Source organism: Ipomoea nil, unplaced genomic scaffold (genome assembly GCF_001879475.1).
Source record: "Ipomoea nil cultivar Tokyo-kokei standard unplaced genomic scaffold, Asagao_1.1 scaffold0642, whole genome shotgun sequence".
In the NCBI taxonomy this organism is placed as follows: domain Eukaryota; kingdom Viridiplantae; phylum Streptophyta; class Magnoliopsida; order Solanales; family Convolvulaceae; genus Ipomoea; species Ipomoea nil.
The window spans coordinates 5,477,713-5,504,907 of record NW_017617070.1 but is presented as its reverse complement, the minus strand read 5'-3'; the positions used below and the strand labels follow the sequence as shown (position 1 = coordinate 5,504,907).

Sequence of the window (27,195 nt, the reverse complement as noted above, 5' to 3'; positions counted from 1 at the left end):
TACTTTTGTTGTATTTCATTTTCATTCTCAATTCTCAATTCTGTTTTTGCATAGGGACGACGAGTGGAACAGAGAAGCCATCATGCTGAGAGCTCCGACTCCCAGCAGTCTCTCCAACCACCTCACTCCGAACAGTCTCTCAAACCACCCGACTCCGGAGATCGAGTCTTCTTCGCATCAACTAACGCCGCAACCGCTGCCTCCGCAGCCGCAGAGGTCTTCTTCTTCCTCTTCTTCCGCTTCCAGGGCTCAACTCCACCCCGCCCGACCCGCTATCATCGATCTCTTTAACCTCTACTTAGGAGTGGTACCTACTCTAATTCCTTGTATTTTCTCACTCCTTTATCCTTTTCATTCATTATTATTACTATGCATTTATTTTTAAATTCAATTTCATATCGCTGGGGGAAGAATGCGCGGCAAAAGTCGGATGACTCAATTCGAGAACCTCCGTATGTTTTCTCTTTCTTTAATTTCTTTTGCTTCATGCTCCGTTTTACTGTTTTTTGAGCTATAAAAATGTTATGGCTTTTATGTGCTTTAAGTTTATCCTGTTTGGTGATCTTATTTCGATTAAGAGATATCAAATTGGCAAAATTCTCTTTTCTATTTGCTGCTTTAGTTGTTCAATAGGATTTGGCTTGTATTGTCATAGTCAGTCTAGCTTTCATCTATTCTTCCAGTACTTGGAGATCACCAAATGTAAACAAATACCTCCATCTTTCAAATTATTCTCATCTATTGTGCTTGCTTTCTCATAACTATTTTTTATTTCTGCTTTATTGTTTTTTGGCCAGGAAAGATATTTTGCATTTGATTATATTGTATTGATTTTTTGTGGATTGAATGTCACATTCTTATTGATTAAGTTATTTAATTTTTAAAAATTTTTAATGTTCCAGGAATGCAAGTTTGCAATTCATTTGCTAAATTAATTGATCTTGGATTAAATATCACATTCTACTTTTTGCAAAAGATGTTATTCTCAATCAATAAAGTTTACTAACTGATTGTGGAAAGCAGGCAACTAGGTGAGTAGTAATAAACCATGTAGAAATTGATACTGATCTCTAAAAGATGCTTTATAACCTAAAATAGTTTATTAAACTGTGCACCATTAGAAAAGGGGAAATAGAATAATCCTTTTGACTTAATATTATATGTGATATTCAATTTGGTGCTGATGATGAATTGTTATACTCTTTCTGTGTCCCAAGTTATAGGTCTTCCTTAATCGTTAGATAATGAATGATTCAAATTATCTACAATTCAATTGTTTTTTTTTGGTAATGTTTAATTTAATATTAGTGGAAGAAATATAAATACAACATATATATATATATATATATATATTTTTTTTTTTTTGCATACTGTAAGATGAGACTAATCTAGTTGAGTTTTGGTTAGGTCCCATTTGGGAGGGGCCCTCTTTAGGGTGTCGTTGCATATAAATGGGTTAATACATTTTTGTTTTTTATCAAACACAAAAAAAAGCCAAATTTGAAAATCATAAGAAGGCAAATGCATAGTAAATAGGACAAAAACTAGGATAGAGGGAGTAGCATATCTTATTTGGAAAAAAATTGAAACTATTTTTTTAAATTTTATTTTATTAAGCATCAAGAGAATGATAATATCTTTTAGCTAGCGGTAGATTCTATGGTTATTTCTATATGTGTGCGTGTGTGTTTTTTTTGGGTGGTTTTGTTGTTGTTGCCAATTGCCAAAAGAATTCTGAATTAAAGTTAAAATATGATGCACAGCAACAAGACGCAGAAGCGGGTTACGGCTCTGAACAGGGAGCTTCCTCCCCAAAATGAACAATTCCTCATAGATTTTGAGCAGCTGCAGAGCCAATTTACTGTAAGCTTTGAGATTAAGAACATTTTAGATCCTAAGAGTTTGCCTTCTATATTTTGCTAACAGTCACACTATTGAGCTCTGTGTTGATTTCTCTGATGGTTTGTCAGGACCAGGAACAATTGCATGCTGTGACGGAATCTGTTCTTATTTCTTTGGTTATTCAGTGTAGCAGCCATGCTCATCGAGCAGAATTTCTTCTCTTTGCAATACGTGGCCTGTGTAGTATAGGGTATATAAACTGGGATACTTTCTTGCCATCCCTTCTTTCTTCAGTTTCATCAGCAGACATGTCTGTTAGTCAGGGAACTCAACTTGCAGGTGCTGGATCTTCTGCTGCTTTATCACAGTCTGGGATGTTGCCCAATTCCACTGCAGTAACTAATGCCTCTAATTTTCAGTCGTCAAATCCTGCATCTCCTTTGCCCAAAATCCATGGTATTGGATCACCTGTGCAGTCTGCAGCTGAACCATCTTCTGTCACTTTGTCTCCCATGAAGTCATCTGATGTTAATGGCACAGGCCAACAGTCTATGGCAAGAGTAAATCTATTATTAAGGGATAATGCACTAAACAGTCTGCACCAGTTGTGTTGCAAAATAATTTTAACTGGTTTGGAATCTAATCTGAAGCCTGCAACACATGCTGACATTTTACATCATATGTTGAATTGGTTGATCAGTTGGGACCAAAAACATGATATTGGTGACTTTGACAGTTCAAAACATTGCAAGCACGATAAGATGGATAATGAGTGGCTACACAGTTGCTTAGATGTAATATGGTTGTTTGTTGAAGATGACAAATGTCGTGTACCCTTTTATGAACTTCTCCGCAGTGGATTGCAATTTATAGAAAATATACCAGATGATGAAGCACTGTTTACTCTTATTTTAGAGATCCACCGTAGGAGGGATATGATGGCTATGCACATGCAAATGTTAGATCAGCACCTTCACTGCCCAACATTTGGCACTCCTAGACTTTTGCCTCAAGGCACCTCAAATATGTCTGGTGAATCTGTGAGTAACATGAGATACTCGCCAATTACATATCCTAGTGTGCTAGGAGAGCCGCTGCATGGAGAGGTAATAATATCCTCGAGTCATATTAGGACATTTGGTACTTTATATGCTACCTACCCAAATGGCTTATCTTGAGATTAACTGGAGAAATTGTGTTGTTCAGTGTTCACGTTGTTTTTCAATCTGTCTTTGCCATCCTCTTGCATAAAAAAGAAAAAAATAAACTCATTTTTGGGATGAATTACATTTTGACATAAAAACATTTAACTTGTCCTGTGTCTAGATATGGATTTTTCCCTTCTTTATTTGAGTAACACCATTCTTCAAAATAAAAACTCTCTGATATCTCTGAAAGTGTTGAATCGTTGATGTTTTTAAATTTAAATATCAGTGATTTGTTATAAGCAAAGAATTTTATTCTAAACTGACTGAATAAATAGCTTTCAAAGTTAGTTGAGTAGACCTCTGCTGTTTTCTTTATAGCATCTCCTCATCTTTGAGCAAACTGTATATGACTGTCTTACTTCCTGCGGGCCAGTAAGTAATCAGTGTTGATTGGCATGGAAGATAGATGCCCACATGATTGACAGTAGTGGAGATTATAATGCTAAAATGGAATGGTAATCTTTGGAGTAATGCGTGTCACCATTGAAGACTTTAGAATAGTTTTTTATCTGCCTAAGTTGAGTTTAGTAAACTCATATTTTGCGCTTAGGAAGGATGCCTAAACGCAAGTTCAGGAATCTTTGAAGTAGTAAGACATTCTTTTGTTGCATTGCTTCCTTTATAGTTAGGGTCTTTAGGAATCATATAGGATTGTAGGTTTCATAGTTTACCTATGGACCATATCACGTATCCCCGTACAAATACTCTTTAATACTGTAGTCTTCATAATTCCTTCAGACTTACTTTGTCACTATCCTCTGGATCACCATTTCAAAATTGAGTGAGAATAAATGAACATGGCCTCAGACTATTGCACAGACCTAATTGATAAATCAGTTGTGGGCTATAGTAATAGGAGATAGAATAAATGGCCTAGATTACTTATCAAGAAAGAAAAAAAAAAGAAAAGGAAAAAAAGGGTAGATCCAGACATGCTTCGCTAAATGCTGTTAAAAAAATACGTGTTATAACCAATTTAACGTCAAAGAACATGTCAAAGCTGAGTACATATATCCATCCTTGCTAGATGGGATTAAGCTTTAGTTAAGCATCCTAAGATTCTAGCAAATATTGCCAGTAATATACTCAAGTTGGAACATATAATCTCTATCATCAATTTTCTTCTGCAATTCATTGCACTCCTATACATCTGGTCAAAACCTAGACAGTTTTAGTCTGATCTTAATATTGGTTTTTTGAGATGAGACTTGTTGTATGGTATGGTCAATACTAAGCTTTGAAGAAATGATAGGCTCTGATGTCTTAAATAGTCTTTGGATTTCAAAATTTACTTTCTTATAGAATCTAGACCATTTATTCTATCTACTCACCAATTGTCTTTGGATTTCAAAATTTACTTTCTTATAGAATCTTAACAGAATTTAAATGAAAATAGGACCTTGCTGCTTCTATCCAAAGAGGAAGTCTGGATTGGGAGCGAGCTGTGCGATGTCTAAGGCATGCTCTTCGCAGCACTCCATCACCAGACTGGTGGAGGCGAGTACTTCTTCTGGCTCCTTGTCACAGGCATAATGCCCAGGCTCCAACTCCTGGCGCAGTATTCACAGCAGAAATGATTTGTGAGGCAACGATTGAAAGGATTGTTGAATTGTTAAAGCTGACTAATTCAGGTTGCATTCTCAGAATTTTCTCTGTTTTATTGATGTATTGTCAAAGTACTCTCACTGTCCCATTTTATGCATCTGGACGGGATAATGCTAACTTAACTCATTTTCAACCCAATTTTTAATACCTATTAATTTAGTATTTGCAAATAAAATTTACATATAGAGAAATAGAAAATAAATTAGAACTCCCATCAAACAATGACAAGACGGATATTGAAAAGAACATTGAAGAAAAATAAAAGCAATTAAACTATTAAAGAAGAATTGCTTTAACCCTCAAATAGTATGGACAAGTAGAATGGGACAGAGGGAGCATTACTTTTCATTTTTGTTATAATATATGTATAGTATTTGTCAAGGTATTAGTGTTTGGTTAATACTTATGCTGTTGCCTATTGTACTTGTATCCATCACACTTGATTGTCTCTTTTTTATGCTTATTTCTTGATATATATGCCCATCAGGTATAGCTTTACGGTGTAATGGATAACTGGAATATGAATCTTACATTTTAAATTGGTCTTGCATATTGACAAAATCTATATTTCTATTTTATGTTATATTATTGATAGAATGGAGCAGTGGACCTATGAAATTTTTTGTTTCATAAATTGGACCCCATATTGCCGCAGATATGTTTCTATATACTTCACTGTTGATTATTCATTGGCGACACTTTTGAAAGAGACATGCCAAAAATCTCTGATTATTTTTTATTGGAAACTGTAGTTGTGTGTTTACACTTTAGACAATAAAATGTTGGCTGGAAGGATTAACGAGAGTGCTTTATGGCTATAAACACTAGATTTTGGAACTACTATTTCAACTATTGAAAATGAAATTTAAAAAATGAGAGATAACAGCAAGAAGTACTATTTTGTGTGTAATTGTTATAGATATGTTTGAAGGAGATGCAGTCAACAAAGGATTTGTTATGACTTGTGATCCTTGAAGGAAAGCAAAAGACCAAGACTAGTACTGATCCTATGCTTTTCTGGAGTTAAAGGAGAAATCTGGAAAGGGGAAATGTTAGGGTTGAATCAGTCAATCAGGATTGCTCTGGTAGAATAAGCACTGTGGTTTTTTTGGGGGTGAGAGGTGGAGGGATAGTAGGATTCTAACTTGAAATAAAAGGTTTGCAAGGGAGAAAACCCACATTGTTTCTTTAAGAAGTTAAGGGGAGCAGTTACACACTTGCACCTTCAATGCAATTTTTCTTGATCTCTCAAAAATGGAAGGGAATGGAAGGAAATCATTTTGTTTTTCCTCTTGTCCTATCAACACTCAAGGACAGGACATTTACTTCAACAATGGGAAGAAAGTAGACCTTCTATTGGCTCCACCTCCACTAACTATATGAAAATTGAATTAGTCTTCATTAGTCTATGTTCAGGAAAATTTTCAGATGTCTTTGGTTGCTCTGTTAAGTTTTTGACAGTGAAGGAAGAAATATAGCAGGGTAACTGTTCTGTTATCAGTGTTATGTATAGTAACTGGAGATTGCAGAATATAACAATGATTGCCTGTAGAATGAAAGATGAACATTAGGTGTTACATAGCTCCCCCCTTACAACTGGGGAGAAGGAAAAAAATATATTCAAGTATTAGTCAGGGAAACAATTTTCTATTTTTGCAGTTTACTTTTCCTCCTTTCAATGCTTTAGAAAATATGTTTAACTCTGATTGCAACACCCATAATAAATAAGAGAGAAAAAGAAAGAGTAAATGGTTATTGTATAACTTTCTTGTGTCCACATATGTAATTGAGGGACACATGTATCAGGTTCTAAAAATGGGTGTTAAATGCATCTTTCAGTAATGTGTCTAGTTAAGAAAAGAAAAAATTTCTTGCAATGCGTGTTTGACATGTTTCCAAGTGTCTGATTGGCATAGCATTTCATATATAATTTAGAACATATCCTTCTCAAACGTTGATTCCTATCCTCCGTACCCCATTATGGTTTTGACCAACTGGATAGTGTGAATGGTTTTGTATATTATGTATACTGTCCATGATGCTATTGTTGTTCAAGTGCCATTTGAGGATAGAGGTAGTCAGGTAGATGATGGAGTCAGGCACTAGGAGTCAGACTATTTAGATGAAAATTGGCTGATGTGCTTATCATATTATTCTGAAAAATGAATTCGGTGTTTATTTGAGTTCTTTATTTAATTCTGAGTTATTGATTCACTATCTATGTGAACAATGTGCTGCTTTCACTCCCCATCCCTCCACAGCCCACCACTTAATAATAGACTTATATTCTCAACTGATTGTTTGCAGAAATCAATTGCTGGCAGGAGTGGCTCATATTTTCAGATGTATTCTTTTTTCTCATGAAAAGTGGATGCATTGATTTTGTTGATTTTGTGGACAAGCTAGTTTTACGGCTCCAAGAAGATGACCAACATATACTTAGGACGAATCACGTTACATGGCTGCTGGCACAAATTATTCGGGTTGAGCTAGTGATGAATGCTTTAAATTTGGACTCAAGAAAGGTTGTGTTTTATGGGTATAAACTGGTTTGCCTTATGTGCTTTGAATTTCTTGCCAACTCTTATAATCTAAGATTGGCCCAAGGTCACTCAATTGGGCTATAATGCACATGGGCCAAACCACACTAAAAGATTGAATCCAATCAATTAGCTAGTCTAATTCATGACCTTATAAACTCATATGCTCTCTCTTATATTTTCAACGTGGGACTCTTAACACTTCCCCTCAAGTGGATAACCAGGCGTTTTTGAATTGGTTGACCACTTGAAATTGGATTGGACATCCCAAAAAAAAAAAAAAAAACAAAAAAAACAAAAGCTTGGATGCCACCAATACCATGGGTAGACAATCGGGTGAACACAAAGTGGACCGAACATGCTCTGATACCATGTTAGTCTAAGAGAAATCTGTATTTTACTTTGTATTCACTTGGTTGGTTGCCTACCCGTGGTATTCGTGGCGTCCAAGTTCTTGTTTCAGGGGAGGGTCCAATTCAATTTCAAGTGGTCAAACCTGTTAGATTCAAAATGACCTGGTTGTCCACTTGAGGGGAGGGTTAAGAGTCCCACGTTGAAAATATAAGGCCATGGGTTAAATTAACTAATTGGTTGGATTCAGTCTTTTAGTATGGTTTGGCTAATTCGCATTATAGGCCAGTTAATTGACCTTGGCCCAATCTTTTAGATTGTAACACCTACCTATTCATTTCTATCTGTACTCGTGTTTATTAGTTGGGTCTCATTCTTCTTGTGTTGCACATATTATTGAATTTAGAATCTTCTCATTACTTGCTTGTACTTTTGGACTAAGGCAAGACTTCCGCTTTCTATCCAAACTGATCCATTAATTTGGGAAGAGTAATCTGGAGTTAAATATGTTATAATTATTAAATGTATTATGTTTATTTATTCATAAATTGTACATTTTTCAAGAATCTATATATTTTATATTCATTTGAAAAATGAACGAATTACTTTGTAGAATTATGAAGAAAACATAAAGTCATGGAAATTAGAATGTGATCGTAGATTTTTTAAATTTTACTAGAATTGGTGGTTTCTTCTTCTTTCCTGATGTTTTGATTGAAAATAAATTAAAGGTTTCCTAGGAGAGATTGGTTGTGCAAACTTATGTAAACTAGATGTTTCAGATAATTTTTGGGGTTTGAAAGTGAAAAGAAACTAAAAGATTGTTGATAGATGTTAGTTATTTTGACTTATTTGGTGCCATTGGTTAGAACAAAATGCAAAATGATTAAAAGATCAATGCCTACTGTCATATGTAGTGTCTGTTTGGTAAAATATGACTTTTTATTATTTATTTACTCCATATTATTTTTTAATTTTGTGATTGTGGTTATGAATTGTGAATAATCCATAATCTTATCCAACTTATAGATTATGGGCATAATTGAAGTTAGAAAGTGTTGTACAAACAATAATCCCTAATATTTGCCAAACTAGTAGAAGAAAGTGAATTATTTTACCAATTATCTCAATAGTCTAATGAAATAAGCTTTTCCAACTGGATAAGGGAGAAAGTGGATTTCCTGGCTTCTTTTTGTTTCAAGACAAAGAAAAGAATATATTGAGTGTGGTAATCAGAGGTAGAATCCTTGTTGAGATGAAGACTTTTTTTCTTCTTAATTTTATTTCCTTTTGGTTAATTGTTTCTCTAAGGATTTGCTGTCTCTTTATTGTTATCCTTATATGAATAAAACTTATTATTATTATTATTATTATTATTATTATTATTATTATTATGGGAATTTCTACGGTGTTGTTTGGCACCAGTGTCTTTTGTACAATTGTACTATATGCTATTTTGGATTGTACCAGGCTCGGTACTGTCAGCCCTTGTTCACACAGTACATACAATTTAGGCATACTTTGCATGGTTGTACTTGGTATAAAAGGCACTTGTGCCGCTATTAGAAAATATTATTATTATTATTATTATTATTATTATTATTATTATTATTATTATGCCAAAAAACTATAAGTACTCAATAAGCTAAAGTTTTTCAACTGTTTATAATTGTTTCATGTTTATATTACTCTATATTTTTTATTTGCCGATAATTTTGGTTTCAAACAAGCTATTTAGATTTTTATTTTATCAATTAGATCATTTTGATTTATTTTATTTATTTTTTATTATTATTATTATTATTATTATTATTGTTATATTATTATTATTATTATTATTATTATTATTATTATTATTATTATTATTATTATTATTATTATTATTATTGCTTAAATCTTCTAAATAGTTTCTTCTTCCTGATAAAATTTCTAATAGGTGGAGACAACCAGAAAAATTGTGTCATTTCATAAAGAGGAGAAAAGTTCGGACCCTAATAATCCCCAAAGTATCCTCCTTGATTTCGTAAGCAGTTGTCAGAACTTGAGGATTTGGTCGCTGAATACATCAACTAGAGAGTATCTGAACAATGAGCAGCTTCAAAAGGGAAAGCAAATAGATGAGTGGTGGAGGCAAGTGAGCAAAGGTACTTGTTCATTCGATTCTGTTTACCAGTATTTATCTCAGTCTCTTTTGCAAATTTCTGATGTCTAGAGTACTACTATTATACTTCTAGAAATTCTAGAATTTAAAGGGATGATTTTAGATGTGCTACTTAAAAATGATAATGTACTTGGGTAGTTTGTGGGAGTAAACTTTCTGATTCATTATTTGATGTAAGTCTGTGATTGACTTTGGAATTATTTAAGTATGTACACCTTTTCTACTTTATAATAATAGAAAAAATATTAATGAAGAGAAAGAGGAATGCATGGAGCCTGCCATCTTCTCTTAAAATGAGAATGAGATAAACCCTGCTGTTGCTACAGCAGCAAAGGCAAAGGTTCCAGCAGAATCACTCTTATACCTATAAAGTAAAAGGTGCATCGGAACCATATTAGTAAAAAAAAAAAAAAAAAAACAACTTGCATTACTTTCTAGGCAGGTCAAATGATAGCAAAGAGTGTGCATTGCCACAGTTTTCACATCAACATTCCACCCTAAACTCAACAGCAAGCATACTCTCAACTAACTGAGTAAAAGAAAACTTTAGACACCCATATTCAATAAACTTGTAGGAAAAAATGTTGACACTTATGACTTATAAGTGGTGAGTGGTGACCATGTGAAAGCCTATACTTGGAATCCTCAATGAACTTAATATTTAGAGTTGCAAACTTTGTACAGTTAACTCCAGGGGATGCAAATTTTCAGTTTTCAAAGATCAAACATTCAACAGTTGGATGTTAATTTGCTGAATAAATTGGCTTTTTGAATTTGAATTTACAAAGTTTCTTTTTCACAATTTTAAAATGTCAGGGAGCATGATGGATTATATGAATTTGGATGATAGATCAATTGGGATGTTTTGGGTTGTGTCTTACACAATGGCACAGCCTGCTTGTGAAACAGTGATGAATTGGTTAACTTCAGCTGGATCTACAGAGCTGTTAACTGGACAAAATTTGCAGTCCAATGAGAGGATAATGGTGATGCGTGAAGTTGTTCCTTTGCCAATATCTTTGTTATCAGGGTTCTCCATAAATTTATGCCTGAAACTTGCTCTTCAGATAGAGGATTCTATGTTTTCTGGGCAGGTACTACTTCAAGCAGCTAGTTTTCTTTATCATAAGCTCTGTGGCTAATACCTAAAGGTTTTTGAGAGCACATCTGGTCATTCTCACTTATTTTTATTTTTTATATGTAAGATGGTACAAATGTTATCTTGTTTTGAATAGTTGTGTTAAGGTATTCATTTGTGGAATGGTGAATCTAAATTCTAAACTAAAAAGTATTCTGCTCATTACAGACAATCGGCCATTCCATCTGCTTTTGTAGAATTCTACATCTGATGCTTTATCATACCAACTGATCTAAGCAACCCGAACTCATTAATCATTAGAAGTGATTAGTATTTCATTTGTACTTGCTCTTTTAAATGGAAATGTACTTGTTCTTTCTAATGCAGGTACCTAGCATTGCTATGGTTGAAACGTACTGTAGGTTGCTGCTCATAGCTCCTCATTCGTTATTTCGCTCTCACTTGAATGTAATCTCTCCTCCTCTCTTATGAAATCCATGATCAGGTTTATCTCCGAAAAGTATGTGTGTATCATACATGTCTGGGTTGATGAAGTTGCTTCTAGATATTATAATTTAATATATTGTGCTTCCTTTCTCTACATTTCTGTGCATTTGCAACATCAACCATTGCAAAAACTTATAAAACTGAGGATAGTTAAAAAGTGAATCAACATCTTGCTATTCTGAATAATGGGTTTGTTATAAGCTAAGATTGGGCGAAGGTCACTCAATAGCTAGTCTAACCCATATGTTCTTTCTTATATTTTCAATGTGGGACTCTTAACACTCCCCCTCAAGCAGACGCCACTAATACCATGTTATAATCTATGATTGAGCCAAGGTCAGTCAATTGGGCTATAATGCACATGGGCCAAACCACACTAAAAATTGAATTCAATCAATTAGCTAGTCTAACCCATGGCCTTATAAATCCATATGTTCTCTCTTATATTTTCAAAGTGGGACTCTTAACAGGGTTGAATATCCAAACATCGTTAGTTAGAGAGGGAACCTTATTCCTAAGCAAAAATGTACCATACCAATTAGTGTAAGACTTTTAGGTGAACACACTAAGATTGTAAGCAAAGGGCATGACTATTCATGTGATTTTCTTGCAAATATAAATTTGTGGAGTAGAGCATGAGCTAAGATAGATTGGTAATGACATGATTACTTTGATTGAATAGGTAGACTTTAAGAGCCTATCCAATTATAGGCTACAAGAGAATCAGTCTATGTTGAATAATAGGAAACCATAGTCCTATTCCTAGGCCAGTGGTTGGTTGATTTGGATTAATATAAATGGATGGATTCATGCTCTTTAATTGATGGTATCTGGATGGTGATATGAAAATAATGCACTTTACCAATCCATAAATTTCATTTCACCCTTGTCTGGCTTTGGAGATAAGCATTTGCTCTTCCTTCTTTGCAATATTTATTTCTATGAACTTATATTTGAAGGGGATTGTTCTTAACTTATGCATTTCTTTGACATGATTCTTCAATTGGAGTTTATTATCTTTTATTCGTATGCCAAACTTCTGTTGCAGCATCTCACACAGAGGAACCAAGCCACGCTGACCAAGCCTGGAAACACGATATTGGTGTTTGAAATTCTCAACTACCGTCTGCTTCCACTGTACAGGTTGCTTATCTTGAGAATCTACCTCCTTACTTTTCTGCTCTGTGTCTACTGTTCTGTGTTTGTGGATTGGGACATTGGGTATCATCAATATGATCTTTGGATTTTTTTTACCTATGTAGAAATGAAATGTATTTTCGCTCATCAGATTGCATGTATTCTGGTCCTGTTACATACCAGAACTTGCATGACTTAACATTGTCTTTACTGCTTACCATACTCCCTGTGCCCACTATATTTGTCTTTCTATTTTGGATGTTACATTAATATCATCTCCAATGAAAAGTTACTACATTAGGACATGGAGTTTTACACTTTTACTTATTCTACCCATCTATCTTTTTATTGATAAGTAATGATTTCATTAATTGGCATCAAGGGGGTACCACCATTGGTACAGTCTACCCTTGTATCATTTAAAGGGGTACCACCCATAGTAAACTCTTCTTTCTATCATTTAAAAGTGACAAGACACTACTAGGAGTACTGCCCCAGATTTAACCACTCAAGGATATTTTAGGTATATCACTTACTACAGATAAAAAGCATTATTTCCCTAAAAGTCTAAAACAACTTCCCAAATGCCAAGGAGAATAATTTTTGAAAGGAGTGTATGATATTAATAGATGTGGAGCAACATTTCAATTGGATGCTTAAATGCTTTTACACATACTGACTAGTATTTCTCTTGTATATATATTATCTAGATATCAAGGGAAGAGCAAGACTTTGATGTATGATGTCACCAAAATGATATCTACGCTAAAAGGGAAACGTGGAGATCACCGCATTTTCAGATTGGCTGAAAATCTATGCATGAATCTTATTTTGTCAATGAGAGATTTTTTCTTTGTGAAGAGGGAAGGGAAGGTGGGGAAAAATGTTTTTCAAGCTGCACTTTATGTGATTGCTGTGGTAAGATATAAGTTTTCTAACACATTTAAAGCTATTGCAGGGTCCAACAGACTTTACTGAGACTTTGAATCGCATAACTGTTACTACTCTTGCAATTATTATCAAAACTCGTGGAATTGCAGAGTTTGAGCACCTACTCTATCTTCAGACAATGTTGGAGCAGATATTGGCAACTAGTCAGCATACTTGGTCAGAGAAGACACTTCGATATTTCCCATCTATCTTACGTGATGCATTGAGCGGCCGAATGGATAAAAGGTGTGGCCAAATGGATAAAAGGACTCTGGCAATCCAATCATGGCAACGGGTAAGATAATACTGTTTATCTTTGTGCATATCTTCCGAAACTGCATTTTATGGGGTGTTTGGTAGGATGGAATTGCAATTCCATTCCTACCAAACTCCATGGAATTGCAATTCCACAGAATTACAATTCCTTCCAACCATGGAATTGCAATTCCTAGGGTCCCCCCCTAAGAATTGCAATTCCACACTTTGTGGAATTGTAATTTCATGTTGAATTACCATTTTATCCTTCTTATGATTATTATATTATTATTATATAAGGACATTTTAGTCTTTATTCACTTCTCCCCTTTCAATTCCCAATCATTCTATTCCTTCCTACCATTTGATGTATATTTGCTTATAGTTTGATGCGGTAATATGCCATCAATATCTCTTTGGATGGATAATCTTGTGAAGAAAGTTAAATTTGAAGGAAAAATGGTAAAGTCAATACTGTTAAAGGGTGAAAGCCCCTTATACATCTTGGGAAAGGAAACAGAAGTTGAAGTATGGTGGGTAGGGAACTGGTTTTGATAATGTTTTAATCTACGATTGGGCCAAGGTCATTCAATTGGGCTATAATGCACATGGGCCAAACAGCCCAAACCACACTAAAAGATTAAATCCAATCAATTAGCTAGTCTACTCTCTTATATTTTTAATGTGGACTCTTAACACTCTCCCTCAAGTGAACAACCGGGCTATTTTTGAATCTAACCGGTTGACCACTTGAAATTGGATTGGACGCCACCAATACCACGGGTAGCCAACCGAGTAAACACGAAGTGGACCGAACAAGCTCTAATACCAAGTTATAATCTAAGATTGGGCCAAGGTCACTCAATTGGGCTATAATGCACATTGACAAATGACAAACCACACTAAAAGATTGAATCCAATCAATTAGCTAGTCTAACCCATGGCCTTATAAACCCTTATTTCTCTCTTATATTTTCAATATGGGACTCTTAACAGATAATAACTTGAAGACTACAGTAATGCTGTCTCCAATATTTGAATGAAACTATGCTTTTATCTAGTGTAATTGAGGATCTTTAAAATTACTGGTGGAATATATCTAGTGTTATGGAATGTACAAGTAATATGGAACCTATAATCTATATATATTAGGCAACTTGGAGATTTATAGGGATTTGAGCAAGTAGTTATATGGAAACTTATTTCCTTATTAGAAGTTTTCTAGCATGTATTTATAAGGATGTGTATTCCCCTTTCTAATACAGATTTATAAACCTTCCATTCACTTTCATACAATATATATTTTCTCATTCCTTGATTCTTCATCTTTGCTTCCGCCTAACTAGCGGATGGTTGTTATTTTCCACCCGCTAGGCATTTGGATCTTTCAAATTCAACATGGTATCAAAGCCTTTATGATAATATATATATATATATATATATATATATATATATATATATATATATATATATATATATATATTGGCTTCGCTGTCGTCACCGCCCACCTGGAGAGGAGCACCAGTGTCTTCTGGGTCGCCTGAGTCCATTTTCCTCGATTCTGGACTTAGTTTGGACCATTGTGTCTTCCGTGACTTCTGCTCTAAGGTCAATTTGTCTCATACACATTCAGGCTTGAATTATGTATGCATGTGTACTTTGTGATCTGTTTTGTTCGGTCCACTTTGTGTTCACCCGGTGTTTGCCCTGTAGTATTGGTGGCGTCCAAACTTTCGATTTAGGGGGAGGGTCCAATCCCAAGCTTGTTCGGTCCACTTTATGTTCACCCGGTGTTTGCCCGTGGTATTGGTGGCGGACAAGCTTCCGGTTCAGGGGAAGGTCCAATCCCAAGCTTGTTCGGTCCACTGTGGTGGCGTCCAAAGCTTTCGTTTAAGGGGAGTGTCCTAAATGGAATTTGAGTTAGTTATTTGTGTAACAAGTTGGACATGATTAATATCTATGTTCCAACTTGAGGGGGAGTGTTATGGAATGTACAAGTAATATGGAACATATATATATATTAGGCAGCTTGGAAATTTATAGGGATTTGTAAGTAGTTATATGGAAACTTATTTCCTTATTAGAAGTCTTCTAGCATGTATTTATAGAGCTGTGTATTCCCCTTTCTAACACTGATTTATAAACCTTCTATTCATTTTCATACAATATATATTTTCTCATTCCTTGATTCTTCATCCCTGTTTCCGCCTAACTGGCGGGTGGTTGTTTTTTTCCACCCGCCCGGCATTTGGATCTTTCAAATTCAACATCTAGCTTCATGTTGTAGAAACCACATATGAAAAGCTTTGCAAATCTGGATTCATGTCAAAGCCTATAGAATTTTAGTAATATAACTACAACAAACTGATCAAAGATCTAAGGCTAAAATATATTGAAGTTTCTGAGTAAAGTGTTGACTAGTTTCTAGGATTGATAATAAATTATAATTTTCAGCTATTATATGTAATTCAGAATTTAAATATCAGAGTCAGTATTTACTCTTTAGACCTATAGCAACGATAAGTTGTATATTAGATAATTTGGAAACATCTTTGGTTGCATTGGATTTCTTTTTGTTTGACTTTGGAAGGAATCTGCTTCTCATCTCACAATACCACCCAACTAATGCAACCCATTGCTGCCCCCCTCCACCATTGGCTCCACCTTCTTGAGCAGTTTCCTGAAGCCTCTCCATTTCTAACACCTCATCCTCTTCATGCTGTCATATATCTACTCATCTGACCTGCTCACCATCAACCTCTGCAACCTCTTTAATGTACAGAGGCTTTTCCAACATCTCAGAGTTAAAAAAAAATGAAGTTAGTTAAACTCTGATGAAATTATTTGGTTCTATGTTAATGATGCTGGTTCTCCATTCACCACAATATGCTTTCTACTTGGCAGGCAGAAACGACTGTAATTAATCAATGCACCCAGCTTCTTTCACCATCAGCTGATCCAACATATGTTGTGACTTACATTAACCACAGCTTTCCTGAGCACCGCCAATATCTTTGTGCTGGTGCATGGATATTGATGCATGCACATCCTGAGAACATCAACAGTGTAAACCTGGTAAGTTGCAGTGTTTTCATCTTTAATGTTTCTGTTACTTTGATTGTTCTGCAGGCGTCTCCTTCAATACTAATCTTTCTTAAAATGGTATTCTCATCGTCATAATTGTGTTAGGGACGTGTCTTGAGGGAGTTTTCTCCTGAAGAGGTTACCTCCAATATATACACAATGGTAGATGTTCTGCTTCATCATATTCATTTGGAACTGCAGAGAGGGCATCCTTTGCAGGTTTTATGTTCTCTTTTTATCATTTTCTAGTCTAAAATTTTACTTCTGACCATGATGTATATATGGTGGAACCAGCATCTATCCTCAACTATTTTTCACTGTTTACTTTTTTCCATTTTTGTACTTGTCAGGATCTTATGCTAAAGACAGTTTCCAATCTTTCATTTTTTATCTGGACCCATGAGCTGCTGCCACTAGATATCTTGCTGCTGGCACTTATAGACCGTGATGATGATCCACATGCTTTGCGCATTGTGGTATGCATTCTTTGGTCAAATTATGTCAATCAAGTTTATTATCTCTTTTTCAAATTTTTTTTTTTTTTTTTTTATGTTTCATTTGTTTCTTCTAAAATGCATGAAGTTCATTTCATGCTATGATGTCATTTAATTGTATTATTCTACTATTTAAGCCATTTAGAGTGGTACAGATTATGGACAAAGAGAGCAGCAGAGAAAGAAGTTAATTGCTGTAACAGGATATAAACCTCTGTTAACTTTAGATGTTACAGTTAATTCCTTTATCTAGGAAGGGATTATTCTGTTGGGTCTAAGATCCAATACAAGTAGATTTAAGCTATTTGCTTGATTGGGATTGTGGTGTTGCACTCAGTGTGTGGCTGCTATTTCTGTTACTGGATATTGTTGGGGTCACTTCATAATAAAGTAAGATGTACATGGGCTTCACCATTAGGTGCCTGTCAGTAAGAGTTTACTTATCTAAAAGCTATTAATTCTAATAGAATGGATAGTAACTTCCCAGATGCAAGATGCTTGATGGTGTTACAAAAGCCTATTGATAAACATTTATATTTTAAAGCTAATTTTTTTCCTTGAAACCCTGACAACAAATGATTTTAAGAAAAGAATGAGAATGAAGAAAGTGTAGTGTTAATGGGTGCTAGTGGGAAGATTTGAGTCACTGTTTTCCCTGGTGCATCACATCTTACCATCTAAAATGATTTCTCATTCTGTTAGAGAAAAGAACAAGGAGGTATTTTTATTGACGGGGAACTAAAAATAAGAAACAGGAAGTCACAAGACTTTCCCCAGCAAGAGTTGTAGGCTCTTGCCCAGCTACTAAAGCTTAAAGACTATGGATAAAGATTGGATGATTTTCTCTCATCTAGAGGTTCTAATTTATAGTGCCAGGAAATAAATAATTTTAGAAAAGGAGATGATTGTTGATATGATTGTGCCTTTGATTTATTCTTGTCAAATCCCTTGAGTTAAGCCTTTCCTTGTGTATTCTGATTTGCCTGATTTTCTTCATTCCTTTTTTTGAGTAAACTATCCCTTTGTATCATTGCCACCCACCAAAAAAACAGCCTTGTCCCCAAGGCTAGAGGGGAAAGACTGCTTTATATTGTCCGGTGTCAATTTGGTCAGTTGCACCAGGCTCGTCGCTCGTTTCGTCCTCGTCATCCTCTACTGCAATTAGAGTTCGCAAGGATTTATTTGGGCATACATGAAGCGAACTGTATGGTTGCTTCAACGGAAACAAAGTCCTTTGGCGCGCATGTCCGGAATGATACCCTCTTTGTTAGAATAATGTCATGCCGGAATTGCGTACTGAAGACTGCGTAGCAGGAAGCGCAGATTGTGTTTGGGGGATAAGGAAGATGCTTGATTGCTACTAGAGAATTGAAATTGGGTTGGAATGGGTTTGGGCTGTGAATAATTCGAAAAAGAATTGGTTGGTAATTCTTCCCAGGCCCATTAGATCAAGTAGACCCATTATGTGAAGGAATTATCTGGAGCGCTGCATTTTCTTCTTGCAGATTGCGTCCAAGGAGCTGGCCTGTGGAGACAAATTCAATTTCTCGTTCTGCAGCGCGAGCGACACACATCGCTGTTTGGAGGTCTGTCACATCATTCGGTCGGAGCCGCACCCGAATTGCAGGTTTCATGCTATTCAGAAAAATCCCTAATTGAATGTGAGGCGCCAGACCCAGAATCTAGGCAACACGAGCTCAAAATGTATTGGCAAATTCATCAATAGTCCCATTTGGCGCATCGCGGCTAATTGTTCGATCGTTGGCCCGAAAAGTTCACCGCCAAATTCTTCCAAAAGTTCTGTTGTGAACCGACTCCATGTGAGAGATGGATGTTGTTGTTGAAGCAATCGCAGCCAATGGAATGCTGGTCCTTCCATACTGATGAAAGCCGTTGGCACCTTCAAATCATCACGGGTGCAATGAATGGCAAAGAGTTGATCTGCCCGAGCCAGCCATCCTATTGGATCTGTGCCATCAAATGTCGGAATCTCTAATCTGTTAGACTGTAGTGGATGATTGACCGAAGGAACTTGCTGTAATGGTACCGGTGAGGAGTTGATAGTGTCTGAAGAACTTCCACCAGGAACAGCCACCGGAGAGACACTAGATTCTGCAGAACGTTTCCCATGCAATGAAAACCGCAGTTCAGACATCTTGGCAAGTGTACCTTCTATACTATCCATATGGATATTCATGTCAGAACGCAACGATTCGATTTCGGCATGCATTTCTTCCTGGTTCTTCTCTAACGATTCAACACGAGAGTCCATTCGTGTATTGGTCATTGCACGGCAGGTTGGACCAATTTGTTAGAGGAAAAAACAAGGAGGTATTTTTATTGACTGGAAACTAAAAATAAGAAACAGGAAGTCACAAGACTTTCCCTAGCAAGAGTTTTAGGCTCTTGCCTAGCTACTAAAGCTTAAAGACTAAGGATAAAGATTGGATGATTTTCTCTCATCTAGAGGTTCTAATTTATAGTGCCAGGAAATAAATAAATAATTATAGAAAAGGAGATGATTGTTGATATGATTGTGCCTTTGATTTATTCTTGTCAAATCTCTTGAGTTAAGCCTTTCCTTGTGTATTCTGATTTGCCTGATTTTCTTCATTCCTTTCTCTGAGTAAACTATCCCTTTGTATCACATTCTTGACTACCAAATGTAAACTATTTAAGAGGGAAAACATTTATTTTTGAAACTTGTTAAGAGTCTGTACAAGAACAACGAAGAATAAATTCTTCTCTCTTTGTTTTATTTTCCTGACCTGTTTACTATTATTGGTCAAACAAACTTTTTTTTTTTTTTTTTGTTTATATTCTTTAGTACTTTTTTTATAACTTTTAAGTTCGGCTTTTTATGTTTAATACTACTTGTAATATAGTTTCTAAATATATAAATAAATAGTAGTTTTATATACTATTTAGAAACTAAATTACAAATATAGTATGATATGTTTCAGTAGTTTGACTACACATCACGGGTCTATGGCTAATAGAAGAAGAAGATGGTTTGCCTATGATGGCTGATATAATAGAATAAGAGAGGAGAAGTTGGAGGAAGAAACTTCCTTTTGATTTTATTCAATTTCCAACTTACTAAGACAATCTAATATTCTCCCTATATATAAGAGTTACAACTAAAGATATAAGGAAATAATATTCTAAAATCTGCTGAACTAAATATAAAGGCAATCCTTAATAAAAAGGAAACAATATAACTAAACTAGTAAAGGAAACAATATAACTAAATTGATTCGTAAGGGGGCAGCAGGATCTGTATTGTATCATAGTATTAAACACAAAGCTGAATTTAAAACTTATAAGAAAGTACGAAAAATAAAAAGTTGGTTAACTGAACCAAACACATAAAATGGGGCAAAGGGAGTCTAAGAAACTCAGTAAAACATTATTCCTTGGATATCCTATTTTTGTACTCATTAGCAAGAAGAATATGTTGAACCAAACAGTTCTAAATTACTGGCATTGCTTGATTTCTCAACCAGATCCTAGAAGTTACTTTAAAGGCAAGTACTGTATCAATTGCATACTATAAACAAACTCAAATATTCTGTGCAAGTAAAAAAGCATCAATTTGTTTTGTTAGACTCCAAATTCTTGATGACATGACCTTTGTAACAATTTATTTGACTTATCACATTTTGTGCTATGGTTATTATTTTTTGGATACAGTGGCCCTGGTTGGAAATCAATATAGGCCTTTTAGTCTATCTAAACTATGATAACTTTTGCCCTTACTCCTTTTTCAGCTGAAACAATTTTTGGTACTTCTATATGCAAACAGATTAATTTACTGGATAGTAAAGAGCTTCAACAAAAAGTGAAACTGTACCTTGTAAATCGTGGCCCTCCTGAGCATTGGGCTCAAACTGGACCTTTCAAGCGTGCTGAATTGCAAAAAGCTCTTGGAAATCATCTCTCTTGGAAGGAAAGGTAGCATCACAAAATTACAGTATGCATTACAGGATCTCAGCAAAATTACATATATTTGCATCTGGATACTCAAATTCTGTTATGTTCAAACTCACAGCGAACATTTTGGTTATTTCCTGTTGTATCGAAATTGCATTTGATATTCTATATTTTACCTTCACCTTTGATATTCTATACTTCTATATCTTTCTGTCATGTTCATGTAATTATAGATCTTTAACATTATCATCTTAGAGTCCGTGGTTGCTTCCTCAGATTAGTACGTTTATTCACTTTGGATTTGAAATCAATTCAGATTTCAGACTCCCTGGCAGATATATCTAAGTATCAACATTGTATTTTGTGCTTGTTTTAGCTGTTGAAAACCTAAAATAGACTTTAGTCAATTAACATCCGGCTATTATATTGGGACAGAAAATGCTTTGGTTTTTTAGCAAAGTTGATTTTTGTAATAGGAAATGAAAATTTTGATAAGAATGTGAGGAATACATTATAGAGAATAAGAGTCTTGTTAGGCTGTTAGAATTACATGTTGAAGACTCTGAAGACGAAATATATGAAGGTTTTTATCCTACACTGAGGATGTAGGAAATCCACTCTCTTCTGTACTAGATATGCTAGTAAGCTTAGCCATAAAAATTTATTGCATTTCTTTCTGGCCAAATGCACTAAGTAGTTGATATCTGAAAAAACTTTCCTTCTGTTGTGTAACATATCTCTGAGAAGTCTGGAATATTTATTTTAAATAGACAGTTTCTATTTGCTGTTAATATAAAATTGATTTTTTGTAAGAGGTCACTGTTCCAATCTTCCTTCCCCTCAGATATAACAAAGTTAAAAAAGTTGTCATCACCTTCATTGATTCGTATAAAGGCAACCTTGCTCTCTCTCTCTCTCTCTCTCTCTATATATATATATATATATATATATATATATATATATAGATTAGTGGTCATATGAGAATACCTCCGTAGGTGAGAATGTGAGAACCAACATGATTGCACACAATCTACAACACGCATGCACACAATCTACTCTCAGGGTAGATTGTGTGCATTCATGTTGGTTCTCACGCTCTCACCTAAGGGGTGTTCTCAGTTGAACGCAAGCCTATATATATGTATGTATGTATGTATGATTCTAAGAGATCATTAATGTCATTCCATTTTTTGAATCGTGATTGAAGCATCCTTGTAGCTTTCTTCCTTGCATTGAAAAATAACCTATGAGGTGCTACACTTTTGCTATGAATGATGGGAAGCACCAGTAAACTTCTTTTCATCCATATGGTTTTAAACAGGCCATGTCTTAAATTATAAAAAGTAAAACTTTTATATATTTGTTTTTACTTGAGAAATTCTAGTGATGAGCTTCTCATTCATAATCTTAAATCTGTCCATTATATTCTCTCTCTTTTTTCCTTCCCCAAAAATAATGGAGTGGTTTTGTTGATTCTTTCCTTAACTGTGTTGTCTGAGTGGTTGCTGTTTCCATTTGATGGCTTTATACTTATTTGCACCTTGTCACCCATAATCACTTGTTCATTATATGCTCTCAGATACCCAACATTCTTTGACGACATTGCGGCTCGCCTGCTTCCAGTTATCCCCCTAATCATCTACAGATTTATTGAAAATGATGCTATGGATGCAGCTGATAGAGTCCTGCAAGTTTATGCTACCTTTCTTCATTATTATCCTCTAAATTTCACATTTGTTCGTGATATTCTTGCGTATTTCTATGGTCACCTTCCTGGGAAGCTAATACTCCGTATACTAAATGTGTTGTGTAAAAAGGTGATAATGACTAATTATCCACATCTGCCATTCCTTTCTTGCTTTGCTATCACTTATATGATTGTTTTAATTGCACTTTCTTTCAGGTTCCATTTTCTGAGCCATTTCTTCAACATATTAACACAACTAATGCTATGATGTGCCCTCCATTGGATTACTTTGCTACACTGTTATTGGGTCTGGTAAATCATGTTATTCCTCCTCTAAATAGCTCAACCAGATCTGGGCAAATGGGAGATGTCTCAAGCAGTTGTGGTCGTGCTCCACCTAGCAAGACACAAGCAACTTCTCAACCTGGATCAACAAATTCTTATGAAGGCCAGAAACCTTTCTATCAAATTCAAGACCCTGGGACATACACTCAATTGGTGCTGGAAACAGCAATAATTGAGATACTCTCTTTTCCAGTTTCAGCATCCCAAATTGTCTCTTCACTTGTTCAAATTGTTCTCCACATACAACCAACACTTGTTCAATCAAGCAATGGGCTACATGGAACTCCTAGCAGTGCTGGACAGAGCTCAGTTTTGCCTACTTCTCCCTCTGGAGGGAGTACTGATTCACTTGGTGCAACCAGGACAGCTCCTTCTGTTTCTGGAATGAATGCGTTTGTGTGGCGCACTGGTTATACATGCCAGCAGTTATCTTGCTTGTTAATCCAAGCTTGTGGTCTTCTATTAGCTCAACTTCCTCCAGAGTTTCATGTACAGCTGTATTTAGAAGCTGCACGTGTGATAAAAGAGAGTTGGTGGCTCAATGATGGGAAAAGGTCTGTGGGTGAACTAGAATCTGCTGTTAGCTATGCTCTATTGGATCCCACATGGGCTGCCCAGGACAATACTTCAACAGCCATTGGTATGTCTTCTTGAATATTATGCTGCATTCACTAAGATAGTTGCTTTTTATGCTTTTGAGGAATGTAACTTTTTTCTTCATCTTCCATGCACTCTGAATATCTATAAAGTTTTTCCATTAAGATAATATTAAAAAGATTGAACATGACTAATTTGAGGTTTTAAAACCATGTTCTGATATGTGGGACATAAAAACTTATAGTAGAAAGAGTCCGATCTAAGTTGAAATGATCTGTTTAAAAAAGTGAAAGCTTACATGAAGCTATTGTTTGTCAATCTGTTTACTCTTCTTCATTTGTTTGTTTTTGGTGGGCTTGTATTTCATATTAGGAACGATAGCATTTAGAGAAAATGCAATCTTTTTTGTATACTGAAAGAGTGAAAGGATAGCTAAAGCCATTGCATTTATCTATCCTAGCCTATTATCTTTCCAATAATTCATGTTGTTTAAGTGAGTTGACTTCTGGCTATTAGACATTCCATCATTCATATTTTCCAGTGACCAGAATTGTTCTTGACTTCTTGTTTGGCTTAGCTAAATTTCACTGAAAATTAGGCTTTTATAAATAGCCTCAATGGTGAAACTTGAAAAAAAGGTCTTTTGTTTCTTGTTTGGCTTTTGAAGTGTTGAAATTGAGGGTTTGAAACTTGAAAGGCCAGTGGGTGGCGAATAGCCACCACTTGCCAATAAGGTGGAAGCAAAATATATGAGAAACCAAAGAAAGGAAACTAATAGATTACAAGAGATTGGCTCTGTGTGTTTCTGTATTATAAAGAGATCCTATATTTATAGGAACATTCGACTAAAGCCACTCCTACTAGGAATGTGAATTTGGGAAACAAAGCCTACTCTTACTAGGAATAGGACTAGAGTTTCGTATTATCCAACAAAAAGCATTTTTTTTTTTTCTTTTTAGTATTTCACCCAATTTATGCCTTTTGGAGTAAATAAGCTCACCAAACACTCACTCAGTGCAGTATCTGATCCCAAATTATCGTTGCCCTTCTAGGTAATGTTGTTGCACTACTACATGCGTTCTTCAGTAACCTTCCACAGGAATGGCTCGAGGGAGCACATCTCATCATTAAACATCTCAGACCTGTGACATCTGTTGCAGTGTTGAGAATAGCATTTCGTATAATGGGCCCTTTGCTACCAAGGTTGGCGAATGCTCATCCCCTTTTCAATAAGGTGTGGATTCTGTTCTCTTGCCATTTTGTTTTTTCTTTCTTCGATCTATTAGTTGTTTTTATGATAGTTTCCAGACGATGAAGGTAAATTTATTCCCTCTATTAGTTCTGGAAACGAAGGTACTTTCAAGTTTCAATTAAGCTGTCCATATGTGGTTAGGATTTCTATTTCCTCAGCAGAATCACTGTCCTCACCACTACCCTGACTGATCTGTTGTTAACTCACTCTTGTATCAGACACTGTCACTACTTTTAAACGTACTGGTGGATGTGTTTGGGAGGAACACACAGCCTCCAATTCCTGTTGAAGCTTCGGAGATAGCTGATATCATCGACTTCTTGTGAGATAATGTTCCTTGTCCATGACAATATATTTTCAGATTTGACTGTCATTTATGTTTAGAAGTTTGTTAATGTTCCTTTTTGTTGCCCTTCCTTTAGGCATCATGTAATCCATTATGAGGGGCAAGGAGGGCCAGTTCAAGCAAATAGCAGACCTAGAGCTGAAGTTCTGGCTCTTTGTGGAAGGGTAGCCGAAAGCTTGCGGCCTGATGTGCAGCATCTTCTTTCTCATTTAAAACCGGACGCAAATTCATCTATTTATGCGGCGACACACCCAAAACCCGTTCAGAACCCCCCCGCATAATTCTGACTGCTACAAGTGGAGTATACCGATTATCTTGGTGCACCAATCTGAGTATGTTCATAACATGATTGAAATGATAATCAAAATGGCTCAACTTGTCCATCGTATAAAATCATTAGTTAATTAGTACGGAGTAATAGATAAGTAATATGCAAAGTGTAAACAGTCATTTAAGAATACCTATCTAGTTCATTTTGTCTTTTTACATGTCCTCCTATCATGACCAAGTTTGCAAATGCCATATTGAGTCACTATTTTACCTTTTCTTTGATATCCATCTCATTTCTAATGTGTATATTGTAGGAGTCTTTTTTTTTTCTTTTTTCTTTTTTCTTTTTTCCGAACATCTACAAATAGTATCCGGTAATAGTTTTGGGATAGAGTTAATTTCACTAGAGATTCATGACTTTTCATATTTTTAGTAAGGGCAATTTTGTCTCTTTATATTTTTCTTTTGTTATTTTTCCGGTTTCAACTGGTTTAATTGGTTTAGGATTTTACTAAAATTCGGTTGAAAAATATGGTTACTAAAAATCATAAGTTATCTAAAGTTTTAAACTAATTAAGTCGGTTGAAATCGAAAAAGTATGAAAAAACAAAATTGCCCTTACTAAAATTAGGAAAAATTATGAGGATTAAAAGTGTCCAAAAAGTAATAGGCTAGGATGTTAAATGACAAAAACTATAATCTGAAACTAAATTTGGAATTGTTACCAAAGACAAGGGATTTTTAGTGGAATTAACTCTTTTGGGATATTACAGGCATTTGGTTGGAGGGAGGGAATTACGTGGGAAATGAATTGCAATTCTATGGGAGATGGTAATGTGGAATAAAGTGGCAATTTAAATTCCAGTGTTTGGTTTACAGGAATAGAATTACTGAGAATTTCAATTTCAATGTTTGGTATACATGGAAATTGAAAGGAAAATAAGTAGTATAAGGTTTAAAATGTCCATACTTATTATTATTATTATTAGTATTTTTTTGTTATGCGCAATGCGCAAAAAATATGTGCCCAATATTAGTACTTTATATTAAAATTTTAAATTTATTTAGATTTAGATTTTAAATATTTAAATTAGTGTAAATAATAATAATAATAATAATAATAATAATAATAATAATAATGTAAAATATTTTTATAAATTTGATATTTATATTTTAAAAAATAATTAACATATAACTCCAATATATAATGTGTATATATATTACTATTTTTGAAGAAGATAATAAAATATATGGTGGATGCATGTACGGTAATAATAGTGTAAAAGATAACGGAGGTTATAATGGTAGGTGTATATTTGTCCAAAATATTATAAAATACAACTTTTATAGCATAATGTATAAAAAAAAAATTAAAGGAAAAAATGGACATAAATGAAGAGTATATAGCCTTCATTCACACTTATTATGTTTTTATATTATTATAAATCTTAAATGACCAAATTCAAATTTTGCTTTTGAAAATTTATATAACACGTTGTAAGTAAACTCTAAAATTGTATAACGAAAACACACTATAATCGAAAGAGAGGGGTCAAACATCGATTTTAGTTTT

At 34.9% G+C, this 27,195-nt stretch overlaps 1 protein-coding gene across 1 annotated transcript; it reads left to right on the top strand.

Moving 5' to 3' along the window:
• On the top strand, window positions 1-25,904 carry LOC109174583 (mediator of RNA polymerase II transcription subunit 23). Its single transcript, XM_019323807.1, has 21 exons — window positions 1-307; window positions 412-452; window positions 1,764-1,863; window positions 1,971-2,948; window positions 4,447-4,681; window positions 6,963-7,180; window positions 9,483-9,690; window positions 10,524-10,801; window positions 11,173-11,253; window positions 12,341-12,435; window positions 13,140-13,302; window positions 13,388-13,654; window positions 16,519-16,689; window positions 16,804-16,917; window positions 17,049-17,174; window positions 20,998-21,146; window positions 22,705-22,942; window positions 23,029-23,797; window positions 24,807-24,988; window positions 25,225-25,328; window positions 25,429-25,904. The coding sequence occupies exons 1-21, from the start codon at window positions 83-85 to the stop codon at window positions 25,631-25,633; spliced, it is 4,947 nt and encodes a 1,648-aa protein (XP_019179352.1). The 5' UTR covers window positions 1-82; the 3' UTR covers window positions 25,634-25,904.
• The last annotated feature ends 1,291 nt before the right edge of the window (window positions 25,905-27,195 follow it).

Bases quoted from the DNA above. Each gene is read 5' to 3' on its own strand.
- LOC109174583 (XM_019323807.1), top strand. From the start codon at position 83: ATGCTGAGAGCTCCGACTCCCAGCAGTCTCTCCAACCACCTCACTCCG. The intron at 1,864-1,970 runs GTAAGCTTTGAG...ATGGTTTGTCAG, and splicing joins AGCTGCAGAGCCAATTTACT to GACCAGGAACAATTGCATGC. The intron at 17,175-20,997 runs GTATGCATTCTT...ATATGCAAACAG, and splicing joins CACATGCTTTGCGCATTGTG to ATTAATTTACTGGATAGTAA.